Here is a 25,736-nt window from a genome sequence, read left to right on the forward strand (position 1 = left end):
GGTAGGGTGTCTTGGAAACCAGCACTGAACGGTGATTCTTCAAGGCCTGCTTCTTGGCATCTACCAATCCCTGGCAAGTGGGTAGAGGACCTACATTATACAGAATTTAAACTCACTTAAAAAAATATAGATAAATTTCTAGCCCTTAAGAGTGGAAAAGGTATCCTTCCAAACATGACTCAAGCATAAACCAACATAGTGCCATCATCTTGAATCTGCAATCACACTACCGCAATTCTCCCAAGCAGAGACAGACCTGATTCAGGTCAGTTTCATGACTGATGTTCAGAATCTTGGGGGCAAGAGTGAAACCTGAGAATGGTATGTTTCATACTGCAGCTAATGGGTGAGAGCTGAGTTTGCTGTGAGATGGAAGCAACAATCCCCAGACCCTCCCCAAGAGTTGAGGATAGGTATAACTAGCAACAGCCAGGAAGCTCTGGAATGGGGAAAGTAGACAAAAATATGTCTCACTCCCCCTGTTGATTCTGAAAGGCAGAGTGAAGAGATGGGCCTTAAAAAAAAAAAAAAAAAAAAACCACAAACACAACGCTACTAGCTACAGACAGTTAGTAAATATGGAGTCCCAAAAGCAGAATCAAAGGCCAGGACCTTAGCAGAAATTGAAAAATCTCCTCCTCCTTTCCCAGCAGCTGAGTGGAAGACTTCAAACCAGGATGTTGCCCCAAATCTTGCAAGTGAGAATCACAAACTGAATTAATTAATTAATTGCAGGCGTTAGCAAGACAAACGGTAAGATTCAGCAAAAAGAAAAGGAGTACTTGTGGCACCTTAGAGACTAACCAATTTATTTGAGCATAAGCTTTCGTGAGCTACAGCTCACTTCATCGGATGCATACTGTGGAAACTACAGAAGATCTTTTTATACACACAAAGCATGAAAAATGGGTGTTTACCACTACAAAAGGTTCTCTCTCCACCCACCCCACTCTCCTGCTGGTAATAGCTTATCTAAAGTGATCACTCTCCTTACAATGTGTATGATAATCAAGGGGGGCCATTTCCAGCACAAATCCAGGGTTTAACAACAACGTCTGGGGGAGGGGGGGGGGTAGGAAAAAACAAGGGGAAATAGGCTTGAAGAGAGACTGGGAGTGGCTAAAGTCATTATGCAAGGTAACCTAAGTTAATTGTATCCAATTTGCAAATGAATTCCAATTCAAAACAGTCTCTCGCTGGAGTCTGGTTTTGAAGTTTTTCTGTTGTAATATCGCAACTTTCATGTCTGTAATCACATGACCAGAGAGACTGAAGTGTTTTCCAACTGGTTTATGAATGTTATAATTCTTGACGTCTGATTTGTGTCCATTTATTCTTTTACGTAGAGACTGTCCAGTTTGACCAATGTACATGGCAGAGGGGCATTGCTGGCACATGATGGCCTATATCACATTGGTGGATGTGCAGGTGAACGAGCCTCTGATAGCGTGGCTGATGTTATTAGGCCCTGTGATGGTGTCCCCTGAATAGATACGTGGGCACAGTTGGCAACGGGCTTTGTTGCAAGGATAGGTTCCTGGGTTAGTGGTTCTGTTGTGTGGTATGTGGTTGCTGGTGAGTATTTGCTTCAGGTTGGGGGGCTATCTGTAGGCAAGGACTGGCCTGTCTCCCAAGATTTGTGAGAGAGTGTTGGGTCATCCTTCAGGAAAGGTTGTAGATCCTTAATAATGCGTTGGAGGGGTTTTAGTTGGGGGCTGAAGGTGACGGCTAGTGGCGTTCTGTTATTTTCTTATGAAGTGAGCTGTAGCTCACGAAAGCTTATGCTCAAATAAATTGGTTAGTCTCTGAGGTGCCACAAGTACTCTTTTTCTTTTTGCGAATACAGACTAACACGGCTGTTACTCTGAAACCAGTAAGATTCAGGTTGTTAAATAATCTTGGGTTTCACAAAGCCAATTAAGGTCCAATATGGCAAGTTAAAGAGGTAGAAAGGAAAGTATAAAGAACAGTGGGGGGGAGAGAATATCTAAATCTGGATACAGAATTGTTATTTGCCAGCCTGTTCTCCACTTCACACAATGTAGAATGATATCCACCATTAGTTGCTGCTGTATGCTGCAGATCAAGCAGGGGGAAAAAAAACCAAACACTATTTTAAGAGAATACAAATCTTGAGGAAAGAGTAGAAATATTCATGTGAAAGTGCAAAAAGAATATTTAGTGACTGCTCTTTTACAGAAAATTTTTTTTCTAAACATTGTGTTTGCCTTACAATATTTTAGTCTGCTTCTCATACACAAATCCAGATTTCCTATAATTGTTTACAGGAGTCTGTTACTCAAGTTTGCACTGATCTCATCTGAAACATGAAGAGTTTAATTTCTCTGTCTCTCTCTCGTAAAGGAACTAAAAACACGGGACATTTAAGACAAGCGATCCCATGACGAACAGGACACAAACTTGGAAGGGAGATTATGTATTCAGTTCTCAAACAGCAGGTCAGGAGGAAAGTAGATGGCTAAGTAGGATTTGTTGGGTGATTGTTAACTGTGTTACATTATATCATGGTTCTGAGAGGCTGACTGATGGGATACATCTAGTTTATGGCTCATTGAACAGATTGCACTGGGATACGCTGCAAATAGTGGCATTAACTATAGTTCTGAGCTTAAAAAAATTATTCAATACTAGCGCGCATATGCTCTTTCATATGCTGTTTTCTTTTTCTCTCCCACCCTAGACTACTGGGTTGATAGTTTCTCAAATATGCCATCTACACTTTTTGCATATATATATCCTTCAAAGTTTTGTTATTGGTAGATTTCTTATTCCCTAGTTCTTACAATGGCCCAGCAGTTCAACTCATAACATGACACAGACCTTTTTTTTAAAAGGGCAGACAAAAATTAAGTCTTATAAAAAACCTTATTATTTTTGCTTGAATCACTCAGATTACCATAGACTGTTCAGAGAAAATATTTCTCCATTTTTCCAGATTGTATACCGTCAATTCATTTAATCTTCAGCTACCTTAGGCTGTCAAAGCTGACTTAACTGGCAGCTTCAGAAGGTTAAGCTTACCAGGGTGTCAATGACTGACAGGTTTGATTTGATGAGGCCCCAGACATGCAAGCAAACTGAAGACCCACTGACAGATCTGTGGATCTTGCTGCCCTGGAAAAAATCTTTGGAATTGACTAGATTCTGTATCCCTTAACATGTACACATTATCATCTCACTCATCTTAAATATAATGTTACAGTGAATCTAAGCTACTTCGGGAGTGCAAGGAACACTGTGCTTTAGCATTTCATGGTATGTTAGACTGTAAGCAATGATTTGAACTTTGTCTACTCCCTAAGTTTAAAGCTCAACATTTTGACAGAACATAATAAAGAACTACTTCTCTATACTGAAATGAACACTCATTAGCACAAGTACTGAGGAAGGAGTTAGATGTTCAGAACTGCAATAATAATAACTGCAATAATTCAGAAGCTGATAAGCACTTAACAGGTTTTAACAGTAATGAGGAATAACTTATTCCTCATATCTTATAATTTATGTTGTCATAAATATAAAGGGAAGTGTAACAACCTTCATGTATGCAGTAATATAAAATCCCTCTTGGCCAGAGATACAGAATCCCCTTACCTGTAAGGGGTTAATCAGTTCAATTAACCTAGTTGGCACCTGACCAATGGGGAAAGAAGATACTTTCAAATCTGGGGGGGAGGCTTTGTTTTTTGTGCTGTGTGTGTTCCCGGAGACAAAGAGAGACCAAGCAAGTAATCCAGATCCTACTGAATGGTACATCTAAACTTACAGAAATAGCAAGTAATAGCAAGGAAATACGTTAGATTATTTTTTATTTTAGCTTGTGAATTTTCCCTGTGCTAAGAGGGAGGTTTAGCCCTGTTTTTTTTAACTGAAGTTTTGCCTAGAGGGGAATTCTGTGTTTTGAATCTGATTACCCTGTAAAATGACCTTCCGTCCTGATTTTACAGAGGTGCTTCTTTTACATTTTTTTCCCCCCTTTATTATAAAGTTCTGTTTTTTTAAGGGTTTGATTGGTTTTAGTGTCCTAAACCCTAGGGATTTGGTCTGTGCTCACCTGTACCAATTGGTGAGGATATTATTCTCAAGTCTCCCCAGGACAGGGGGTTAGGGGGCTTAGGGGGAATATTTTGGGGAACAGGAACTCCAAGTGGTTCTTTTCCTTGAATCTTTGGCTAACTCACTTGGTGGTGGCAGCTAATACCATCCAAGGAGAAGGGATTTGTGCCTTGGGGAAGTTTTAACCTAAGCTGGTAGAAATAAGCTTGGGGGGGGGTCTTTCATGTGGGTCCCCACATCTGTACCCCAGAGGGAACCCTGACATATATGTTTACCCACAAACAGCTGTCAAGTAGAAAAACAGCACAAATAAAACTAAGATTCCAAATAGGACTTCACGGCAATGCTCCCAATGTGCCAAATGCCTCTGGAGAAAGTCCCATGACCATGCTAACTTCCTTCAGCACAAAGCTAGTTCTCTCCTCCTTTGCTTCTGCCATCTTCTTCAGGCAGTATTAATCTCCCCTCCCTTACTGATTACCATAGAATATGAGGGTTGGAAGGGACCTCAGGAGGTCATCTAGTCCAACCCCCTGCTCAAAGCAGGACCAATCCCCAACTAAATCATCCCAGCCAGGACTTCGTCAAGCCTGACCTTAAAAATCTTTAAGGAAGGAGATTCCACCACCTCCCTAGGTAACCCATTCCAGTGCTTCACCATCCTCCTAGTGAAAAAGTTTTTCGTAATATCCCACCTAAACCTCCCTCACTGCAACTTGAGACCATTAGTCCTTGTTCTGTCATCTGGTACCACTGAGAACAGTCTAGATCCATCCTCTCTGGAACACCCTTTCAGGTAGTTGAAAGCAGCTATCAAATCCCCACTCACTCTTCTCTTCTGCAGACTAAATCTCAGTTCCCTCAGCCTCTCCTCATAAGTCACGTGTTCCAGCCCCCTAATCATTTTTGTTTCCCTCCTCATATTATTACTCCTGCTCTGGCTGGGACTGCCATCAGTACTCTCTCACCACTTTGGCTATCAAATCCTTCCTTTCATCACCAAACACTACCCATGCTCTCCCCTCCCTCCCAATACAGGATCAGGTAAATTTTTTCCCCCTTTTTTAAAGGGTCACCAAGATCAGCACCATCCTTTCCAACTCCATCCTCCAATCCAGCTTCCTCCCTCTCCTCAAAGTCTCCAATAATTTTCTCTTGGCCAAATCTCAGGGTCCCTACTCCATTGCCATTCTCTGACCTCTTGGTTAACTTCTGACAGCTGATTATATACCACTTCTCACAAATCTGGTCTTCCTTTGGCTTTGGCAACTGTCCTCCCCGGTTCTCCTCTGACACACCCCACCCCCTGCTGCTCCCAACTGCTCCTTCAGGGTCTCATTTGGCAAGTCCCCCTTCACTTCCATTGTGGGTGTCACATGGCTCCATCCTTGGCCTCCTCTCCAAAGGCGATTTTATCTATACACAGCTTCAGCTACTATCTTTATGATAAAGATTTAAGAACTTACTGTGTTATTCTTGACCAGTTTACTCCCATTCAACCCCATGTATCACCCCATTTGACATCTCCTTGTGTAGTTTCTGCCATCAACTACATGAAGGCCACTAGGGACTTTCCTATTGCTAACTGATAGTAAGTGAAAGGTGCTCTGATACTATGGTGATGGGTGGCAGTACAAATCCCTGAAACATGATCATATGTCCAAAACAACGCTCACTTCCCCATCATGCTGTAGTCAGTCACTTAGGCTTAGAACATATGTATCTTACCAAATGCAATGATGCCCCCACCCCCAAAAAATGTTTGTTTCTTCCTCTAAAGTCTGAAGTTTTATGCAGAGAGAGACAGGAATTCACATGTATGAGGGCATGAACAGTCACCAGCAAGGGTAAGGAAGAAGACCTCATTTCCCCTCCATACAGTATAATGTTATATGCATTATTATGGTTCTACAACTTCTGAAGCATTTTGCATTAGCACTAGCAGAGACAGGGTACTTTATTAGATTAAAAATTCATTTATTATATTATCCCAGTCTTAAAGTTCAAAACGCTATATGCTCTACAGTCACCATTAAGAAGTCAGCATATACTAGAGTCACTGCACAGTGGTGCCTGGAATACTCCACATTCTCCAGTGTTTGATCACGTTTATTTCCTGTTCTAATGCCAGACCCCACTATGTGCACTGTAGGTAAAAAGCAACCTCTTCAATTGCCACCACTGTCACAAGCTTAACATGTGGGCTTACAGTCTCAGCCTCAACATTGAGGTAAAGGAATTTTTAACGGAGACTTCTGAATTAGAGTGCATTTCATTCACCATTCACTTCCTGGAAAAGGGCCAAGCTTGGATTCCATTAAATTCACGAGCAACCCACACAGCTAAGTTACCTTCTCCTCCACCCTTGTCCCTTCCCATAAACAGTGAGCATGCAGGGAATACATGATATAATTGACATTCAGTAGGTATTCTATAACAAACACCATGAAGTTTAATAAAAGATAAAAATGTGTATATGATCCCTACAGGTCTGAAAATGTTTCAAGCGCAGCTCTCTGAAGTGACTAAAAATAGTACTGTGGGGTTCCATGTCTGTGTCCAATTCCATAGCAAATGCAACAGACGTATAAAAAAAGATGCTTCCCCCCCCCCCTTCTTTTTTTAAAAAGAGCCAAGCTTGAGACCTCAGCCTTGGTTCTGAGAATCAAGATGGGATCTTTCCTTTTCACCCACCACTGCCAATTGTCAAAAAGTTCTGCAGATTAAGTTAGGCCCTAGTGATGATCTCTAGGGCCCTACCAAATTCACCGCCATGAAAAATGCATCACTGACTGTGAAAAATGGTAAATCTTTTAGGTACTTTTACCTTATAAATATACAGATTTCACAGAGGAGACCTCTGTTTCTCAAACTGGGGGTCCTGTCGGGTGTCACAAGGTTATTGGGGTGGGAGGGGAAGGGAAAGGCCATGGTATTGCCACCCTTACTTCTGCATTGCCTTCAGAGACCAGCAGCCAGAGAGTGACTGTTGGCTGGGCGCCTAGCTCTGAAGGCAGTGTCCTACCAGCAGCAGTGCAGAAGTAAGGGTGGCAACAACAGACCAGACCATTCTTACTTCTGTGCCGCTGCTGGCAGTGGCTCTGCCTTCAGAGCTGGGCTCCCGGCCAGCAGCTGCTGCTCTCCAGCTGCCCAGCTCTGAAGGCAGCACCGCCACCAGCAGCAGTGCAGAAGTAAGAGTAGAAGCAACCCCCTCTACAATAACCTTGTCATCCCCTCAACTCCTTTTTGGGTCAGGACCCCTACAATTACAACACCATGAAATTTCAGATTAAAATAGCTGAAAATCATTAAGTTTACGATTTTTGAAATCCTATGACCGTGAAATTGACCAAAATGGACCGTGAATTTGGCAGGCCCCTAGTGGTACCTGTGTAACTCCACTGCCCTCGACGTGTTTGTACAGGTGTAATTATTAAAATGTAGTATAAAGCTGCCTGATACACAGAAACAGAATCCAGCTCACCTCTTCTTAGGTGTGCCGGCTCTGCTGTGTCAACAACAATGAAATGCAGCAAATCTTTTTATCATTAGCACAAGTATTTGTGACTGTACGTACACATGTGCAGCAGATCTGCTGAGTGAAGAGATGCTTTTGCTTCTCTGCCAAGTCCTGGGTTTTGTTTTTTAAGCTTTAACCATCTTAACAGAAGGCACAAAATTTAGGATGCGACATAAAACCCTATGCATGCTGTGAAAGCACAATTCAACATTCTAACTGTTGCACTGGAGGAATAAATGCCCAAGATTAGAAACTTCTTTGGCTCCTTGGTCAGAGGCTCCTTAGAGTAATATGCTCATCTTGAAAATATTCTACAAACACTGACTCAATGGTATTTTAATATGTAAGTGTCAGACTAGAATAAAGGCAGTATTGTGTAGAAAACAATGGTTTTGACATGCTTTCTCAGAGATTACCAAAGTTGTTCTGCTAAACAAAGAAGCAGTTTTAGTATCTTTACTTCCATGCTTTAATATACTCCAGGTCAAAAATTAGGAGAAACCCAAGGTATAAGAAATCAGTTTAAGCTGAAGGTCGTTTTCAAACTTTGCCATCTACTTGCCTGAATGTTTTGGACACAGGACGACACAGCATTTGGTTAGAGTATAACTAACCATTTAAGCACCCTACATTTCTGAAAATCCATGCTCACCCATCTTGAAATCAGCAGAAGCTCCCCTTCCATCGTGGGAGAAGGGAAAGCCCAGGCACAACTCTCCCTTCTCCTCACCCCTACAGATGCAGCCCATTTATTAATGTCCAAAGGAGACCAGAAGCACTCCTGCAATGAGCACATCTGTGGGGTAAACTGCCTGGGTCTGAGCATGCTTCCCACTGGGCTGCAAATACCACATTTTTAATTAAATAAAAAAAATCAAATTACAGGCTAATTAAAGCCAGAAATACACAAACTAAAAAATCCACACCCTCGATTAGAAGCTTTACATGACAGTTAAACCCCTAATTCCAATGCACCATTTATTACCATCTGCTACTGCTCAAAACATATTACAGCCTCTCCAGAGCACAGAAACTCAGATCACTTACAGCTGGCTTTGCAGTTACTCCTGCTCACATCTCCACCTCCCTCACTTGTCAGACTCTTCACATTCTTCCCAAACACTGGCAGCACCCAGCTGCCTCTCACTATTGATATATAATTAGGCAGCAGAGCTGAAGTTCTCTTTGGCCAACTAACATCTGCCAAATAATGGCTAGCAAGCCAGCTCAGAAACTCAAAGCCACCACAGCTTACTGCTTGCCTGCCCTGGGCCTTCCAACTGCCCTACTGTCGAGTTCTGGTGTGCAATCCAGACCAATAAGAGGGTATGCCACTGCCTGCTCGGCAACCCTGGGTACCTTAAATGCTCTTCTGCCTACAGCCCAGACGCCAACAATTCTGTGAGTGGGGTGCGCAACGCACACTAGTTCAGTGCTTGGACCTCAGCCTGCCAACAACGTATAACAGCCCCACCCTGGCTTCCACCAGCCTGGGTTTAAAAATTTCAACACATCCCCACACCTGAATATCCACAAAAACAGTCTTCCCTGAAGTGGCCAACCCTCTCCTGGAACATTCAGAGGAGTAATAAGGTGTGTTGCTCCTTTAGAGAGGCACACAGCAGCCTGCTTTACTGGCATTAACAATCACTTCAATTCATACACTGCACCAGGATGGTTTAAATTAAAAAACAAAAAAAAGACTGCATTTGAACTCACTTAAAATCTAAAGGATAAAGACCAAATGGATAGAAGCAAATAAAAGAAATACTCTGTCATGGCTAAGACTTAACAAGCTACAGCCTTGGTTCAAGATAGATTTCTTACCAATTTTTTTTTTTTTCCAACCATGACTGATGTTCTCACTCAGGACCTTCCACAGAAGTACAAAGTGCTGGTTTCCCTCTAATTTCTGGGGATTAGGAGGGGAAAAAAAATAAAAAAATATTTCCCTGCAGAAAAATAATTCCCTCACCCCCCCTTCTGTTGAAGCATCTAGTACTAGCAACTGTCAGCAACAGGATACTGGACTAGACAGGCCAACTATCTGACCCAGTTTGGCAATTCCTACATTTCCTACTCTAACATTCCGCCTTCTGTTTCTCCCATAGGAGCTGAAAAATTATGTTTGGTTTTTCCTACTCCTTGGCTCTCTTGGGAAGGGCTAGTGTTACTGTCCAACATGCTTAGTTTTTTCTAGCCTGCTGTACCCATCCAGATGAGCTATTAACTAATTCTACTGCAAATACAGATATTTCACACCAATTTTAACTGTTGGGAGAGAAGATTCCAAATGATCAGAAAGAAACACAGCAGCCATGTGAGAGGCTGGTAAGAAACTTGAGCCAATGTGGCACACGCATGCACACATACCTACCCACTGAAAAGTTATCTGGAAGTCCAAAACATGAAGGCAGACCTACCAACCCTACAAAATTCTTAATACACAATTTCCTCCCCAAACTGCTCTATTATAACTGAAAAGGTTCTTATAAATAGTATGCAAGATGACTTTGTAATCATCAATTATCTACTTGTTAACATCCTTCTGAGTTATGTAAGTGGCACCATAGCATGCACCTAACCAGCTATTAATAACTAACAGTCTTCTAGTAATCAGGTTACAAAAGCACCAGCTATGCAATGCCTTCATAAAAGCTTTAAGGTTCCTCCGGAGAGAGGCTGCTCCTGTACAGCCTTGAAGTAAGCTCAGAGTAAGTCGTACATGCACCACCTTCAGAAAATTCTGTTTCAAATGAAACATGGGTATACCTTTTTGACATTAACAAGGGTGGAAAGTATTGAATACCGTTTGTCAAGCAGTTAAATATTAATGGCTTTGAAGTTTAGAGGTATATCTTTAAAAAAATTTATAAACGTATCCCTGACTTGTCAGAAACCAACTGCTGTCAATGGAAAAACTGCACTGTAATTTAGGATTTTTTGTTTATAGTCTATCAAAATTTCTTGGAGACACTTTAAAGCAATGCCTTTGAGCAATGGTAGCCCTCTGCATTCTTTTGAACATATGGTTGCTGGAGTGACACTTCAAAATATAGGATCATCCCTGGAGCTTGACAACTCACCCCTGATCAAAAATTGTATTAAGTGGAAAAACCTTTAGTTACTGGAGATAATCCGATTTCTTTCTGCACGGATATAGATTCACCAAAAAAATCTTTAACAGTTAAATTTCTAGATTCTCATCCCAATTCAGCAAGGTTTTTAAACATGTGAGTGTGTTACGTTATTAACATGAACTGTGATCGTATAGATCATTGTTGCAATCAGGGTCGTATGGTTGCACCAGGTCTTGTACAGGAGGTCAAGCGGGGTGTCTATGGAAATGTTGTAGTTTGCTGGGTATGATTATGCTGTGTGTGTGTGTGTGTGTGTGTATCATTTTTGTATTTGAAGTTATGAATATTGGCTACGTACTTGTATCTCAATGTGTTTGATTCTAAGTAGCCAGAGTGAAGCATTTGGTCAGCTTCCTGAGAAAGGACCATTCTCAGTAAGTGCCCAGTCAAGAAACTCTTAACTGACAATGGACTTTGGGAGACGCCAATCCACATCTGAGTTTTCCTGGGAACATTCAAAACACACACGTAAACAATGGCACCGGCCTGCAAAAAGCTGAATAATTCATGGACCTGTGACTTGCCCAGGTGGCTATAAACTCCATGTTGTTGCTGTGATTTTGCACAGGAGAACAAAGGGGTCTCGGCCCACAAGAGAGAGAACATAAAAGGCCCTGGAAACCCCTCCATTTTGTCTTCAGCTGGCTCCAGAGATGGCCTCTCCACCCCCAAGAGATGCCTGAAAGAAACTGGAATAAAGGACAGTAACTACAGGGGTGTGAATGATTGCTAGACCCAGACTAGAAAGGAATCCAGTCTGTGAAAAAAGCCTATTGGAACATCTCTGGGGGTGAGATTGCATCAGTAAATCAGTTTCTTAATGTATTAGGCTTAGACTTGGGTGTTTTGTTTTATTGTGCCTGGTAACTTCCTTTGTTCTGTCTGTTATTACTTGGAACTACTTAAATCCTACTTTTTATACTTAATAAAATCACTTTTTGCTCATTAATGAACCCAGAGTAAGTAATACCTGAGGGAGCAAACAGCTGTGCATATCTCTATCCATGTTATAGAGGGCGATTAATTTATGAGTTTACCCTGTATAAGCTTTATACAGAGTAAAACGGATTTATTTGGTGTTTGGATCCCATTGGGAGCTGGGTGCTGGAGACAGGAATACCTGCTAAGTAGTTTTCAGTTAAAGCCTGCAGCTTTGGGGGACGTGGTTCAGACCTGGGTCTGTGTTAGCAGCAGGCTAGTGTGTCTGGCTAAACAAGGCAGGGTTCTGAAGTCCCAAGTTGAAAGGGAAAATGGGCTCAGAGGTAGTCTCAGCACGTCAGGTGACAGTCCCAAGGGGGTTTCTGTGACCAAACCCATCACAGTGAGTAGTTTCACTGCAGTCTATGAGACTACTCCTATACCTAAGCAAGTTCTCATTCATGACACCAAAAAAGAGGAGGTTACTCACCCTGTGCAGTAACAGACGTTCTTCGAGATGAGTGTCCCTGTGGGTGCTCCACGCCAGGTGTTGGTGCGTCCCTGAGCCGTCGCTTGTAGATTTTTACAGCGGTACTTGTATGGGTCACGCACGCGCAGAGCCTGCCCCTGCCCCCCACTCTGAGTGTGTCTTAATAGTACACGTGCAACTGGTCTCCTCAGTTCCTTCTCTACAACGGAGGCTACCCCAACTCCGAAGTAGAGGGGAGGAGGGTGGGTAGTGGAGCACCCACAGGGACACGCATCTCAAAGAACGTCAGTTACTGCACAGGGCGAGTAACCTCCTTTTCTTCGAGAGCTGTCCCTGTGGGTGCTCCACTCCAGGTGACTTAAAAGCAGTGCATCTCAAGGAGGTAGGGACTTTGGATTGGGTAGAAATGCAGTAGATAATACAGCTCTGCCTAATTGTTTATCAGAGACAGGGCCTTGAGTAATGGCACAATGCTTAACAAATGTGTGTTCAGAAGTCCAAGTGGCCACTTTACAGATGTCAGCCAGAGGAACTTTGCGTAGAAAAGCCATGGAGGTAGTCACAGATCTAGTGGAGTGAGTTCTGATGCTGGCTGGAGGCGAAACTAACTTTGATAGCACACTCGGATACAGTCAGAAATCCGGTTTGAAAGTCTCTGGGTAGAAATAGGTGTCCCTTTGGAGCGCTCTGCAATGGAGCCCCTCCCTGCCACTTGACATAGAACAAGCATGCAATGTTGTCTGTCATTATCCGAGCATGTTGGTTCTGAATAAATGGGAGGAAGTGACAGCAGGCATTGTGTATGGCTCACAGTTCTAGGATGTTTATGTGTAGGGAGGCTTTGGTGGAAGACCATAGCCCCTGGGCGGTGTGGTGGGACATGTGCACTCCCCATCCCAGAGGGATGCATCGGTAGTTAAGAGTGATGGGGAGTCCTGGAGAAAAGGGACTCCTGAGCAGAGGTTGGAGGGAACTGTCCACCATCAGAGGGAATCTGACTCAAGGGTATGGATAGAGGCTTGTTTAGAGCATGTACGTTCAGTCTGTAAACCATGGCCAACCAAGTTTGGAAGCACCTCATGTATAGGCGTGCATTTTTTACCATGAAAGTACACAAGGCCATGTGGCCTAATAGTTGCAGGCAGTCTTGTGTAGTGACCCGGGGACTGTTGCAAAGTTTTGTAACCAGGAGTTTTATGGTGTTGAAACAAATCGAGCGGGAGAGATGCTATTGCCATTCGGGAATTGAGGTGTGCTCCTGTGAACTCCAGTTGTTGGGTAGGAGATAAGGTGGATTTGTTTTTATTTGCAGGCCAAGGGAAAGGAAGCAAGCGACGGTAAGCTGCAGGGATCGAAGAGCTTCATCGAGCGTTGAGGCTTTGAGGAGACAACCGTCGAGGTAACGAAATATTATAACCCCATTTCCTGAGGTGGGCAGTAACCATGCCTAGGAGCTTGGAGAAAACTCGGGCAGTGGTAGAAAGGCCAAAGGGCAACATTCTGTATTGAAAATGTGGCAAACAGAGGGTAAAACAAAGAAAACATCTGTGGGCTGGGTGAATAGTCACATGAAAATAAGAGTCCTGTAAGTCGAGGGCTGAAAACCAAATCGCCCTGCTCTAGCACTGGGATTATGGTGGTGAGGATAACCATTCTGAACTTTTGCTTTTTGATAAATGTGTTTAGCCGCCTGATGTCGAGGATGGGTCGCCATCCCCCCATTTTCTTTTCTGTTAAGAAGTAATGGAAGTAGAAATCTTTCCCTCTGTGTTGTTTGGGCACAATTTCCATTCCCCCCAATTGAAGGAGATGTTGTACTTCTTGGAGGAGCAGTTGCTCATGAGAGGGGTCCCTGAAGAGGGATGGGGAGAGGAAAGGGATAGAATAACCAACTGTGACGACCTCTAAAGCCCACTGGTCGGTGGTAATATTGCGCCATTGATGGGGGAAATGGGCGTAGGCAGTGACAGCGCTGAAGTGGGAATATTGTTTTCGATACCCTGAACCAAGGCTTCAAATTTGCTTATTGGTCGGAGGGGGTTGAGACGGCGGTGTTGGTATCTGGATCTCTGGCATTGCTGTTGCTCGTCAGATCTATGGAATTGCTAGGTGTATGTGGGGTGGCAAGGTGGCTGGTATCTATATTGTCATCTTCTGGTCATAGGGGTTTAAATTCCTAGGGACCGGAGAGTTGTCCTGGAGTCCTTCATGGAGTGGAGTACGTCATTTGTGGTGGAGGCGAATAGTTTGTCACTGAACAAGAGATCCTCAATGGTACCCTGGACCTCCCAGGGAAAGGAACAGGACAAGAGCCATGACCCTCAGCACATCACGACTGCTGTGGCAGTGGACCGTGCCACAGTACTGGCCACATCAAGAGCAGCTTGAAGAGCAGTGCGGGAGACTATTTGTCCCTCAGAAACTATGGCTGTAAATTGTTGTTTTTCTTCTGGAATGTGATCAATAAAGTCCATGAATTTTTGGATTTTAAACAAAGACTGAATGGCTCGCCAAGAAGTTTCTCCTCCCTTGGTGTTCACCTCCACTGCTAGAAGAGGGCCTCATCCTCCCTGATTGAACTAACCTTGTTATCCCTAGCCTGATTCTTGCTTGCATATTTATACCTCCCTCTGGAAATTTCCACTACGTGCATCCGATGAAGTGGGTATTCACCCATGAAAGCTTATGTTCCAATACATCTGTTACTCTATAAGGTGCCACAGGACTCTGCCATTTTTACAGATCCAGACTAACGCGGCTACCCTTGTGATACTTGACATGAATTTATTGTAATTTTTGTGGTCGTACTTTGCTAATTATACAGCTGTTCTAGCAATGCAAAACTGCAATGTGGAAGCAGCATATACCTTATGTCCCAGCAGATCTAATCGCTTACTGTCCTTGTCGGAAGGGGTGGAGCAGAGAAATTGGTGTTTGTTCTTTTGGTTAACTCTGTCTACCACCAGTGAGTTTAGCACTGGGTGAGTAAAAAGGAATTCTAAGCCCTTGGAAGGAATAAAGTATTTTTGGTCCGCTCTCTTACAGGTAGTACATTCTTCCCCCACCCCATGCTTTGATGATCAGTGAAATAAATTAATGTTGACATTTAACTCAGATGCCCATAATATTTTTAAGATCCACTGAAATAGAAGGGCAATACAGGTTTTAGAGCTGCTGTTTCAAGCTGTGGGCAAACCCAGGAAGACATCACTGCATCAGTTACTCATTGTAATCATAACATACTTAACTATACCAGCCTTTTTAAAAAGTTAGAACCAGACTCTGGAGAACAACTGACAGGTCTGTGCATACCCCCTGGCTAGTCCTTCACACCAAGGGAGTGCACCTCACACTTTGGGAAACACGGGCTTAAAGTTAGGCACATGCATATGAACCAGGGCCTTGAACATATATGAAGAGCATGCTCTGTGCTGTACAATATAGCAGACAACCCAAAGCCCAAGGAGTTTACAATCTTCAGCCCATACCAGGAGCCAGACTTATAGCATACGTCTATGCAGCCCAGGCTCTGAAGCCTAGGGAGGGCGGTGGGCTTCAGAGCCTGAGCTGCAAGTTCAAAGAACTGTTTATGCAGCACGTCAAAAGAGTGCTAGCATGAGCCTCACTACCCAAGTTTATCAACCCAAACTGAGGCTTGCTCCTGCAGGCTGTGTAGACATACCCACAGCAAGCTATTTGTAAAAACATTAACTGCACTGTAGTAGGATTCTCTCACCCACAACCGATGAACCTATATTTGGAGTACAGCTAACTAGCGGATCTGAACATCTTCTATAGGGAAGTAAATCCTTGATACCTGTCTAGAAAAGATTTCCAATATTTTATTTATAAGGTCACACCCAATGTTTACCTACATTCCATCTGAGGGCAGTATAGAGCCTTAAAAACATGTGTTTATACTAGTTAGTGTGCAACTTATTTTATTTTCTGGTTCTTAGCCAGTCAGTACTTTGATAAATAATCATCATGTGATACCACTTTGACCTCGAGGAGTTGGGAATAAATATTGAAATGAAATGTCACAGGTATGTGTATTTAGTGACAGCAGACCAAAGTCTGTTTTCCAAGGACACACAGCAACAAGATTTTTTTTTTTTAAATCAATTTGGTAATGAGACACTGAACATATCCGAAACACACACACACACACACACCCACCCCATTTTACTTCAGATCATCAAGGGCTGCAGCAGAATCTCCCAGATAAGTGTCATTACCTTTTAAATTTCAGTGCTTGATATCAAGCTAATAAAGTTGAGACTTCATACTACTGCAGGTTGATCTCAGCAGCAGAGGAAACAGGAGAAGTTAAGTGCCATAAAAAAAGTTTCATTACTTAAAATTCATATAATTTGTATGTTTTGATCCTTTTTTAAAAAAGGACCCACCATTTTCTCCAGAGAGATGTCATGTATTTCTTATCCAACTGCAGAAATTCAGAAAATATATAGTTTCACATCTCTTTTCACATTCTCTGTTTCAGAAGTGGACAAAGCTGAAACAAGGGCAAAACTCAGATTAATGGCTGCATGAAAAGGCTTCCTTATACTGGGGACTTCCTGTTTTCAGGTATACGGCTAAAATCCACAAACCCCAATCATGAATCTAGTCACATTTAACTACAACCACCCTAGGAAGAACACAGTAGAGACGGACAACTGAAGTTCTCCCCCTCCAAACATGCTCCAAATAAAAATATTAATATTTAGCATCTTTATATCATGTAAGCACAAGCACATTTATTTAAATAAGTTTAAAATTTCAGAACTAAGATCTCCACCATGAAGAGGGGAGGGAAAATGAGTTAAGCCAGGAAGGCCCAGGGGAGGGAGATGTACAACAAGCAAGAGATGTAGTAATTTACACTTAGAAAGCTGACAGTTTTTCACTTAACTACAGTACCCATTAAACCAGGGGTGGGCAAACTATGGCCTGCAGGCCATCAGGGCTTTGGAACCGGCCTGCGGGATTGCCACCCCCGTGGCGCCCCGGGGCTAAAGGCAGGCTCCCTGCCCCCGCACCGCTCCCGGAAGTGGCCAGCACCACATCCCTATGGCCCCTGGAGGAGGGGGAATGCAGAGGGCTCCGCACACTAACTAACTATTTTCCTACACTTGCAAAACTCCGGGGCGTGGGGGTGGGAAGTCTGCCTATCCCGCAGTGGACAATAACTCACAGGAATATCCTGTTCCTATTAAAATGGGACGAGGCTGAGGAAGCAAAAACAAGGCTTAAAGTTGCTCCCAGAGATCCATTTTAACAACGTAATTACAACAGATACCTCCATAATGAAATACATCAGTTTGACAGAGAAGCAGAAATTGTAATAAAATACAGATGCTATGGATTAAACTCAGCCCTAGCATAAGTGGGTGTAATTTCCATCAAGTCAATCGGAGCTGTACCATCTTGTTCTATGGACAAGTTCATCCCCACAGCCAACCATGCTAGCATACATTGAGTTTGTAATAAGCAACTAGCATACCACAATTTCAAGTGACAGCTACCAAAACTCAAATCTATGTTACGGTCCAGAATGAGACAGTTATTGCACACAGCTCTGTGGAAAGACCAGCAAAAATGAAAGCCAAGTGGATGGGGGGGAAGGGAGCGGGGTGTATGAAATTCTAGGTATTACAAGGATACCACCATGAAATCCTCTTTGGAAGAGTTTCTCTCACTATTTCAATTAACTTCACCCAATTAAAAAGTGTACAGCACAATTTCTTACAACACTTTGCAGGACAAGACTAGCATGTTTACTGAGAAATGTTATGATACAGATGCTGCTCTTTATGTATAGTAGCTTAATACTAACCTGAAGAAGCCTGCAGTATTTTACTGTAGGATTTTTAAAACTCACTGAGGAAACCTTTCTGCTTCCTCTCACGTGTGCTTCCATTCTACACACCCATGCTACACTGCGTAGAGGAGAAAGATTGAAGTCTGACAGCTTTAATCTCAACTTTATTGCTTTGATAAATTTTAGACACTTGAGAATATTAATTTTTTAACACTGTGGAAAAACATTTTCCTTAGATCATTTTCATGTGGCTGACATTTTGAGGACAAATGGTTCAATTCACAAATTTTATGATTTACATTTGCCATTAGCAGGTGGCAGCTTTTTTTGGTCGTATAACGCAATGGAACAAACATGTTTTGACTATCAAATATAACGCCCTGTGCAAACCCTGCTGACCCTCTGTAGACATTCCAAGTCTGCTGATTATATTTAAAAAGCAATTTCCTATTTTGTTATTAAATGTAGCATAGGGACACTGTACCTCAGTACAGGAAGGCACTATTTACAGAAGTACAGGAAAAAAAAACAGCAAGAGATTCCTCTTTCAGGTTCAACACAGGAGGATTTCTCAAAGCTGCGGTAGAGAATGTAAGCGTGAAAACAATTTTTTAAAAGTGTCTGACGGTACACATTCTTCACCTTTTAATTAACTCTGGCATTTTGAAACACACAGCTGTTAGGACACAACATTTTGATTATAAACAGTGCAAAAAGACTGGACCACATTGCTAGTAAAGAAAAAACGCTGCTACAGCACTGCATAACTCCTTGATATACCAATAGCCATGTCATGGCCCAAATCTTTTAGGCACTGACACTTTTACTAAGCCCTTCGGAACAGGCCAAAATAGTATATGTTGTATTTGCACAATACCACTCCTTAATTGCAGCAGAGCATTTGCTATTGTTTCTGGAGCTGCAGAGAAGCAGCAGTAAAATTGTCCTCCCGGCATCTGAACTATAGCCCTACCTTTAAACCAATCTTTACTGCTCTGTAACAGTGGCTAAGCATGTGTGTCGGTTCTCAGACAACCGGTATTTAGTTATACGAAGTGTGAACACTTATTTTGCCACCTCCGCAAAAATTCTTCATAGACTGACAAGACAAAGATCTACTTTCAATAATGTCCTAATGCTGAAAAATACTAGCATTCAAGTTCCTCCCCCCCTGAAAATAAAAGCAAAGTTTGTAACGGAAAACATGGACTCAAAAGATCCAGAGCAGAGTGATCTTGTACATTCAGTAAGGGAAAAAGAGTCATTTCCCCCCCTTTCATGGTAATTTCTGGATCATTTACTTTGCAGGACTTTGAGAACTGACTCTGGGCTCCATGACAGCAGCAAAGACTTTACTGAAGATGCAACTGGTGCACACAAGTATACAACCCAGACTGGAAACACCCTATTTGGGTTAAGGCTTGAATTCTGTTGCCCTTGCGTCTGCTGCTCTTCCACTGTTTTGTTGCTAGAGGGCTGCACCCTTACCAGTCTCTCTGGTAATCGGCTGTCGCAGGCATTTCAAAGGGTAGCTCTACACTTACAGCTGCGTATAGCACACAGACACTGCATGTCCAGCTAGCATGGCTATAGGCAGGAGAGCGTAGCTGGTGGGGCACTGCTTTGGGGAGTAAAGTACAGACACGCCAGAACCCTAGTGTATACACCCCATATGGCTCGCTACATGCTCAAGCAGCGCTTTCTACGTCTACACTGCTACTTTTAGCAGTGTAATGTTCTGCTGCCAGAACCCTTTCCCACTGCAGTGAAGGACTTGGGCAGCAGTGAAAGACTCCAGCAGCGAGAGGCAGAAGGGAAAGGCTCCCCACTGCTGGAGCCTTTCCTCACTGCCTCCTCCCACCACAGCCTCTCACTGTCACCTGTAGCTATACGCTGCAGTGTGAACACAGCCTGCCTTTCACTGCAGCAGGCAGCAGTGGCGTGCACGGTATGCGTAGCAAGGTTAGAAGAGGCCAGAGACTGCTGTCCTGCACCCTGTGATCAGCAGAGGTCACACTGCCCCATTTGCTGTGGTTCATTGGACTTGTATTTTCTGTTGGAGGCTGCTAGGTTGTGCTCCAGAATCTAAGGTTCCATTTCAGCCTTATTTGTGCAAGGAGAACCTCAAAACGTGAGCAGAGCGTGAACAGATGCAGACACGTCACCACTATTTCACTACTAATTTTAAGCTATAGATAGAAAAGAAACAACTCTGGCTCAAAGAGAGGGAGGTGAGGAATGAGACAGCTAGAGTGCACTGCAGTTAGTGCAGCAGCATAACAAATGGGACGTTGAATGAGGAGGGGCAGGAGCCTTTAGGACAACGTAAGTCATTATAATGTCGTCTCCGGTGCAAGATAATTGGCAGTTGTATGCAGTGTTACAGCCATGCTGGTCCTAGGATATTGGAAAGACAAGGTGGTTGAAGTAATCTCTCTTTTTAGACCAACTTGAGGAATAGTCCTGTGTAAACTCAAAAACTTCTCTCCCCTCATCAGTTGGTCCAATAAAGATATTACCTCACCCGCCTTGTCTCTCTAATTGGCCGTTGACTCCTGGCAAAAAAAAAAAAAAAGAGATACATACAAGTGTAAGTGTCAGTTAAGATTAGAGAGAGGGGGACATTCCAGGAGACAAACTTTTAAAAAAATTTGAAGTTTTAAAAATTGTTTCTAGGGAGAAACACTGAATCTTAGTCTCAATATGCTGTATGCATAGAATAAATATTTCTATTCTTTTAAAGCTAGAAAAAAAAATCAGAAAAAGTTTAAGTCATCTAGAAATCTTTTTTGTATATAGGAGAATAAAAACATCCAAGAGAATCTCCTTTCCTCACACACAGATGATTCTATCCTGAGAAAAGCACAAAAAGGGAAGAGACCCTTATGGAGTTATCAGAAGGGTAACACAGCAGCAGAACGAGCCTCTTAGATATCAATTTTTACATGAAGAGTAGTCATTAAGTGTAAAAATGCTTTTATTCGTGACATTAAGTACCACATCATGCTACTCCATCAGCAGGTGATTTTGCCACCTTCCCTCCTCCCCCCAGTCCAATAATGATGAGTGGTCTACTGCTGGTTTAAGAATCAAGCACAAACTGCATTCTATGTTTGCATGTTGTTCATAAAACCCTTTGCTCTATGCAGGCAGTACTCCACAGTTGGACTTTAGTGCCCATTGCTTGTGTTAATTTAAAATTACCACTAGTTTCTGAAGATTATTATTTCTCTCTACTTCATAAAAAGCTACTATTATCTGGCTGAATTATAAAAGCCGCCCTTCACCACAAGATTCTTGGTATTATTTAAGATTCTATAAAATTTCAAGATCAGTGACTAAATAAGACAGTCATTCAGGAAAATTTTTCAGAGCTATAATCTTGAGATTGCAACAAATTAAAATTCAGTATTGGAGATTTTTTAGAGTTTATTTTGATTTATTTACCTTTTTGCTTCCTCTAGATGGCATAAATACTCATAAGCAATGTTTTGACGCCTCCGCTCATCCATTTCTTCTGCTGAAAGCCTTTCATCATCCACAATAGCTGTAAAAAGAAAAAAAAAATAAGTCAAGTTATAAAGGATTAGAGGTGACCCACAATGCAATTTTACTAAAAAAAACCAAAAAAACTGCTGCAGTTGAGAAAATGCTCTTTATAGGACTTCACTGAGAAACATTTGCCAAATACAGAAGTACTCTTACCACACCAAGTAAAAAAAAGATTAACAGTGTTACAACTATAACATTTTTAAGATCTAAGTTTTATAAAAGTATTGGGGAAATTTCCTCCAACACTCTTCCATGCACCACATTCAGTATCTGAACATACACACTTTCCCTGCTTTGATTTATTAGCTTCTTCGTACTATTTATCTGAGGGGGCATGCAGAGTTCAATTATTCCCCCTCCCCCCACCACCACCTTTTTTAATAAGTGGAGGGAAGACAAACACCCCAGCAACCACTTTTTCAGGCAAATATTAAGATAACAGGCAGTAGGCCTAACTGGGTTGTTCCTTACTCCATTATATACAATCCCCATCACCAACCTCCCTCTTTTGTAAAAATTCAAGTCCTTACCATCAAAGGACAACTTCTCCAGTATATGTGGGTACAGTTACCAAGATTGCATGGATAATTTCCTGCATAGTCTTGTGAAAATTTAGGTCTACAGCTTCTATGGCACTAAACTTGGCCAAAAATTGTAAATCCTGCAATTACATTCTGCCTACTAAAAACCAAAAAACCCAACCGCCCCCCATAACTAACGAAACTGTGCCAGTCACCACACTTATCTGCTTGCACATTATTCCTCATCACCAGCCTTTGATCTATTTGTATCTTTTGGATTGTAAGGCCACTGGAGTGGGGACTTGCGTTTTTTCAGCACCCAGCACAACATGCCTCCAATCATGGCCATTACCCTAGCATAAGTAATTAATTCCCCCCCTGGAGAAGGTAGCCTCCATTTCAGTTCTAAAACCTGCAGTTGGGGTAGTATGGCTATGTCTTGTCAAGAAGTTCAGACGCACCCCAGAGATGGTTGCATTTTTGTGTGGGTAAAATTAGCTCTAGAGTTCGCAAGAGCACTTAGTGGATAGAAAATTCTGTATTTGTAAAATTTTTCACTTCTCGATCAGCCATTAGTGCAGCAAGCACACTGCCCAAGCCAGAAAAATAAGAAAATTAAACCATAGTAAATAGGGCTGTCAAGCGATTAAAAAAAACTGAACTGTGATTAATCGTGCTGTTAAACAATACCATTTATTTTAAATATTTGATGTTTTCTACATTTTCAGATATATTGATTTCAATTACAACAGAGTATACAGTGCTCACTTTATATTTTGATTACAAATATTTGCACTGTAAGAAACAATAGTATTTTTCAATTCACTTGATACAAGTACTCTTATGCAATCTCTATCATGAAAGTTGAGCTTACAAATGTAGAATTATGTCCAAAAAAAATAACCGCACTCAAAAATAAAACAGCGTCAAACTTTAGAGCCTACAAAGTCCTACTTCTTGTTCAGCCAATTGCTCAGACAAACAAGTTTGTTTACATGTGCAGGAGACACTGCTGCCTGCTTTTTATTTACAATATCACCTGAAAGTGAGAACAGGCGTTCGCAAGGCACAGTTGTAACTGGCGTCGCAAGATATTTACGTGCCAAATGCGCTAAAGATTCACATGTCCCTTCATGCTTCAACCACCATTCCAGAGGACACGTATCCCTGCCGATGATGGGTTCTGCTCGATAACGATCCAAAGCAGAGCGGACCGACGCATGTTCATCTTTATCATCTGAGTCAGATGCCACCAGCAGAAGGTTCGTTTTCCTTTTTGGTGGTTCAGGTTCTATAGTTTCCGCATTGGTGTGTTTCTCTTTTAAGAGTTCTGAAAGCATGCGCCACACTTTGCCCCACTCAGATTTTGGATAACATTTCTTATTCTTAAACATTGGGTCAAGTGCTGTAGCTATTTTTAGAAATCTCACATTTCTTTGCATTTTGTCAAATCTGCAGTGAAAGTGTTCTTAAAACGCACATGTGCTGGGTCATAATCCAAGACTGCTAGAACATGAAATATATGGCACAATACGGGTAAAACAGAACAGGAGACATACAAATCTCCCCCAAGGAGTTCAGTCACAAATTTAATTAACACACTTTTTTAATGAGCATCAGCATGGAAGCATGTCATCTGGAATGGTAGCCAAAGCATGAAGGGGCATATGAATGTTTAGATTATCTGGCACGTAAATACCTTGCAATGCTGGCTACAAAAGTGCCACTCGAACACCTGTTCTCACTTTCAGGTAACATTGTAAATAAGCAGGCAGCAGTATCCCCCTGTAAATGTAGACAAAATAGTTTGTCTTAGCGTTTGGCTGAACAGTAAGTGGGACTGACTCAGAGGTGGGCCAACTACAGCCCGCAGGCCACATCCGGCCTGCAGGACCATCCAGCCTGGCCCCTGAGCTCCAGCTGGGGAGGCTCGCCCCTGGCCCCTCCCTCACTGTCCCCCCTTCCCCCGCAGCCTGAGCATGCCACACCGTCAGCGCTCTGGCCCGCCACTCTTGCCCGGCGGCGCGGCAGACTCTGGCACGGTAAGGGGGTGGGGAGCAGGGGGTCCCAGGAGGCAGTTAGGGGACAGGGACCAGGCTGTTTGGGGAGGCACAGCCTTCCCTACCTGGCCCTCCATATAGTTTTGCAACCCCGATGTGGCCCTCGGGCCAAAAAAAGTTTGCCCACCCCTGGACTGACTGGATTTGTAGGCTCTAAAGTTTTACATTGTTTTGTTTGAGTGCAGTTATGTAACAAAAAAAATCTACATTTGTAAATTACACTTTCATGACAAAAAGAGATTGCACTACAGTACGTGTGTGAGATGAATTGGCAAATAATTGTTTTTTTACAGTGCAAATATTTGTAAGAAATATAAAGTGAGCACTATACACTTCATATTCTGTTTTGTAATAGAAATCAATATATTTGAAAACAGAAAAACCATCCAAAATATTTAATAAATTTCAATTGGTAGTCTATGTTTAACAGTGTGATAAAAATTTTTAATGACTATAAATTTGAGTTAATTGCGCGAGTTTACTGAGATTAAATCGACAGCCCTAATAGTAAATAAATTTGACATCATTCCAATTCCATGATATGCCATTTACAATGGTTAAAAGAAACAGGCTAGCTCCTCCATATTGAAGATACATGTGGGACAGATGCTTCTGTGCCCACAATTGATAGCAACATGCACTATACAGCAACACTTCCCTGATGAATCACAGAACTCTTAAAGAGCATCCTTACTAAGCACATGTGCAGTTAAAACAAGTTGAAGTGACTTGCCTAAAATTCTGACCTAGAGTTGCTACTCTGTATAATACATTCACCTATATTACACTGAAACGTCAAGCTTAGCCATTTCAGTCACCTCCATGCATCTATCCTTCTCTGCATGTCTCCTCTTCTTGCAGCTTTTAAGATTGCACCTATAACGGCCACTAAAATTTTCATCCACTCAAATCAAATTCATGCTTTATTCTGACTTTTCTCAGTCCATTAACTCCAGCAAGCATGACACTAATTTACAGACTGCAAAAAAATCTCAAGTCAATTTTTCTCTGCAATAATCCATCAAATCTAAAAAAGATTTAGTCTGTTGCTAAACATAATGGTATGAAATATTATAAGTATGTTTATTCTGTTGTAGGATTGCTTCCATTTGTTAATATAAATAGTTTGTTTTCTCTAGAGAGATATTTTCTATTATCTGATGTTTATTGAGCTGAAGAAAGGCACTGTTAGTTTGAAGCACTGACAGTGTCAGAGCATTATTGAGAGAAAACTGGATGTTTGAGAGAGTTATTAGTACAAAGCAAGTCACTTGTTAAAATTACTCATCATGAGCCAGTCAGTGCGATATCGGTATCCCAGACTAACTGTGGATATGACAGTATTGATTCTCTAGTTCAGGTTGGTAAAGTTTCCATTATGAGCCTGATATTTTCTCCAGGCACAGACCAGCTACTACAGCATCCAAAAAGGAGCATCCATAATGTGTGTTATAATATGAAGCTCTGAAGTGGAAGGAATGTAAGTATTTAAATTCTCCAAGGGAGCTAGTGGAGTTGTCTTTATGAGCTACTGAAGTCAAGAAGAATGGACAAGTTCCATAGGGTGGTGATACTTAACAAGTGCAAATCCTCATTTTAGGGCTCCAGGAAGCTTGTTGGCTCCATTGAGAAGA

The 25,736-nt window shown here is 42.2% G+C and overlaps 1 protein-coding gene across 2 annotated transcripts in view; it reads right to left on the minus strand.

Moving 5' to 3' along the window:
• Positions 1-25,736, minus strand: part of IQGAP2 (IQ motif containing GTPase activating protein 2) — a 219,853-nt gene that overhangs the window by 146,012 nt on the left and 48,105 nt on the right. For both annotated transcript variants that reach the window (XM_074952699.1, XM_074952700.1), the window contains exon 2: positions 21,417-21,516. In XM_074952699.1, coding sequence (XP_074808800.1) covers positions 21,417-21,516 — 100 coding nt within the window. The remainder of the gene's footprint in view (positions 1-21,416; positions 21,517-25,736) is intronic.

Source organism: Natator depressus, chromosome 5 (assembly GCF_965152275.1).
Source record: "Natator depressus isolate rNatDep1 chromosome 5, rNatDep2.hap1, whole genome shotgun sequence".
Classification (NCBI taxonomy): Eukaryota; Metazoa; Chordata; order Testudines; family Cheloniidae; genus Natator; species Natator depressus.